Source organism: Porites lutea, chromosome 13, assembly GCF_958299795.1.
Source record: "Porites lutea chromosome 13, jaPorLute2.1, whole genome shotgun sequence".
Classification (NCBI taxonomy): domain Eukaryota; kingdom Metazoa; phylum Cnidaria; class Anthozoa; order Scleractinia; family Poritidae; genus Porites; species Porites lutea.
The window spans coordinates 5567809-5571368 of NC_133213.1; the positions used below are offsets into that span (position 1 = coordinate 5567809).

The window sequence follows — 3560 nt, forward strand, 5'->3', positions numbered from 1 at the left end:
TGTGTGTGTGTGTGTGCCTAATGAAAACATAATATTTAGATTTCACAGAAGAGCACCTTTCAGCTGCGCTAATGATATCTTCTTTTAATCTTTGTAAAAAATAAAACAAGTAAACTAAAGACATTTTGCGTTGTACTATATCTTTGCCGAGAGATGCATATATAGCCGAAAAAGGTGCTATCGTGTCTCATCAGTTTCATTAGTAGATCATTCTAAATTTTTTCACAAATTGCCTATGGGCGAAAGCCTCAGGCAGCTGAGTGAATATTTACTCACCATCGTCAACTGACAACTAAAAGATATAATTCATATTTACTTCCATAGAAAGACGATGCCCTTGATCTATAAACACAGTACATCCCGATTGTAGAATAGCCCGGAAATTCATATTTGAGATCGTCTTTGTGTCAAAGAGAAAGGAAATATAAGAAAATAGGTCGAAACGTCGAGCTCAAAAGGGTCCTACAAACGCTTACCGACAAAAGAAGCGATTTGAAAAGAAACTTCACCAAGTGTAAGATATATTGCACGAAACAGCGTAACAATACCTATTTCGCTGTAATTACATAGATAATGCTGTCTGCTTGAACCATTAAGGTAATACTCCTGGTGTTCAGAGTTGATATGTATAGCCACTCTTGCGGTTTGAGGGTATTATGAATTATTTTTAATTAGTAGTAGTTATATGCTACTTTCGATCTAGTAGCCGAGATTAGTAGTTTTCGTGTAATTATAAAATTGGAGGAAATCTCCCCAGAGCGCTTGCTTCATTGCTGTATACCCGATTTTTCTCTTTTTCGTATATTTTCCTTTTTTTTCCCTTCTTCGAGATTCTGCGCACAGAAAACCGCGTAAGGGAAGACAGTAGAAAAGGATTCGAGCTTGAACTAATTTATATATTTCGATCCGAGGACTTAAAACCGACGAAAGATAGCCTTTAGGCACCTAACTCCCATAAGTTCTAAATTACGGAGTAAAGGTTTTTTTTCTTTAAAATCAGCGATTTATATAGAGGTTTTGTTAAAACTAGGCTAAAGAATATTTGTCAAGTTCAGTATCGATAATCTCCAGTTTATATAGCTGACATTTCAATATTTAGGGCTGAAATTATGAAGTCACATAAATCAAAGCTTTCCGACACTTGTAAACTAACCCATCGCATCTTAACCACCAAAGGCAACCTCTGTGTCATGAGCTATGAACTTCACTTTAAAAGCCTGACAGACTATTGCAGTTCAAACGAAATCTATAATACCTTTAACTTCATGATACTGTTTACTTTGGTTCTAAGGGCAATACATAACGCGAAAGAAAAGTGAGGATAATTCTTTTTTCTTGGTGTCGTTTAAATATTGAGGAAGGTGCTCGACCATCTCAGTATAGAAAAATTATGAAAGTAAGCCATGGAGAAATCAAGAAACAAACAAGCTGTATCAAATACAGATGGGATATTCAAGATAATACGTACTTTAATTGTCGGTTTGATTTTGGACAACTTGTAAGCGCGACGTTGCGAAGCGCTCGCGTTGTCATGCAAATCATAAAAAACAACTGCGAAAAGCGCCAAAGGCCAGCTGATTCAACAAACTTTTTTCGCGTTCCCTACATCGCATACACTTCTTTGTATTTTAAAAATCGAATAACCACTTAATTGAACTTAATTGTTACTTCTCTTCTTCTCTTCCAGATATAGAACGCGACAAACGGCCACTAAAGCCAAAGAGAAATAACTTTGCTGAAGGGACTTAAACACGCGTACCTTTTTATTTAACAACCGATGAGTATATGTCATAAATAGGAAACAGAGCTCAAACTGTTTGTGCAGATTGCCGACAACCAAGTTACCGGGCAGCAACATATCAAGACTTAGTAGACCCCAAGCGAAGGAGATATGACCATCCTAAACAACGACTCCCATACTGGGAACGGAAGTTTTTTGCCCTCTGCAATACCCACCGATACCATTCCTGCGATAGTTCTAACGTTATTCATTCTATTCATCAACGCCTTTGTAGTTCTGCTCATCGGGTCTTCCTCCAGCTTGAGATCAACAAGCAACATTATTCTCGCCAGTTTGGCGTTATCCGATTTTCTGATGGGATTGGTCGGAATTCCTCTCGTCGTCGCCTGCAGCAGTACGTTTGCGTCACCCGTTTGCCTGAGTGCCAATTTATTTTCAACATTTAACTCTGTGTCGTCAGTACTACACATCTTGGTTATGACTTTCGACCGCTACATATTTATAATGTGGGCCTTGCGTTACCGTGAAATCTTCAACCGTAGGCGGGTTTTCGCCATTCTTAGTGCTGCCTGGTTAATCAGCTTAACGCTTCAGTTAGTTCGCCTTTCATGGACTGCGGGGAAGCTTCGCGTCGAAACGGCGAAAGAGGACGTTAAACTACGCATGAAAGAAAAGGAATTAATATTCTTCACTTTTAATGCTGCAGTCTTTTTTTTCGTTCCCCTCATAGCAATGATCATTCTTGATACGCGTATGCTGCTCCTGCTACGAAATCAGTGTCAAAGAATCGCCCGGGAAAACTTGCCGGCCGAGAGTATCAAACACGAAACCAAGATGCAGAAAAGGCAAATGAAGGCTGTAATTACATGCGTACTGCTCCTCTCGCTTTACGTAGCTTTCTGGTTGCCTTCTTTTATCGTGGAATTTTTACAACATTATGCCACAGATGATAAATATGGGCAGTCGCACGGAGTTATGATCTTAATTGCTTACCTCAGGTTTTGCCCAGCGTTGTTCAATCCGATAGCATATACTCTTAGAAAGCCTGATTTAAAAAGAGCCGCTAGAAGCGTCGTTTACAAGACTTTCCCTAACTGGAAAACCCAGTTCGTAGAGAATCGGACAGAACAAATTCCTCTGGCTAGTCGAAGTGATGTCTGAAGAACGATTGGGAAAAAAGGCATTATTTAATAAGTTTTTTCTTACTAGAAGTATTTAAAACCATACTTTGCGACGTTCTGTTCGGTCCAGTAGCACATACTCTAAAAACTGAGCTTGATTGAAATGAGCAGCTTAAAGCAACGTTTACAAGGCTTTCCCTGACTGGAAAACCCTGTGTTCGTAGAGAATAAGACAACGTAAATTCCTCTGGCCAGTCGAAGTGACGCCTGAAGAACAGTGGGAAAGAGGCATCATTTAACACATGTTTTTCTCACTAGAAGTATTTAATACCGTACTTTGCGAAGTTCCCTTCCGTCCGGTAGCATATACTCTTAGACAGCTTGATTTAAAAAAAACAGCTTCAAGCATCTTTATAAGACTTCCCTTGACTGGAAAAACCCCGAGTTCGTAGAGAATCGCACAAAGTAAATTCTTCTGGCCAGTCGAAGTGATGTCTGAAGAAAGGATGGGGAATTACCAGAAGTATTTACGATACTTTCCGAAGTTCTGTAATTAATATTTAATCCCATGTACAATGTTTAATGTGACCCCAATCATATAAGATTTTTAAGAGCTTTAGCAAGGTGTAGCTTGTATCATTGGTTATTCGTAGTTTCTTTTTCCCAAACGAGAGGGAATCCGAATTTATGATTCCGGA

General features: G+C 39.1%; 1 protein-coding gene across 1 annotated transcript; it reads left to right on the forward strand.

Moving 5' to 3' along the window:
• Nucleotides 1–365: 365 nt before the first annotated feature.
• On the forward strand, nucleotides 366–3003 carry LOC140923077 (histamine H2 receptor-like). Its single transcript, XM_073373139.1, has 2 exons — nucleotides 366–597; nucleotides 1688–3003. Exon 2 carries the CDS (start codon nucleotides 1892–1894, stop codon nucleotides 2900–2902), a length of 1011 nt encoding a protein of 336 aa, XP_073229240.1. The 5' UTR covers nucleotides 366–597; nucleotides 1688–1891; the 3' UTR covers nucleotides 2903–3003.
• The last annotated feature ends 557 nt before the right edge of the window (nucleotides 3004–3560 follow it).

What these genes read in the sequence shown, in the direction of transcription:
- LOC140923077 (XM_073373139.1), top strand. Translation starts at nt 1,892, where the DNA reads ATGACCATCCTAAACAACGACTCCCATACTGGGAACGGAAGTTTTTTG.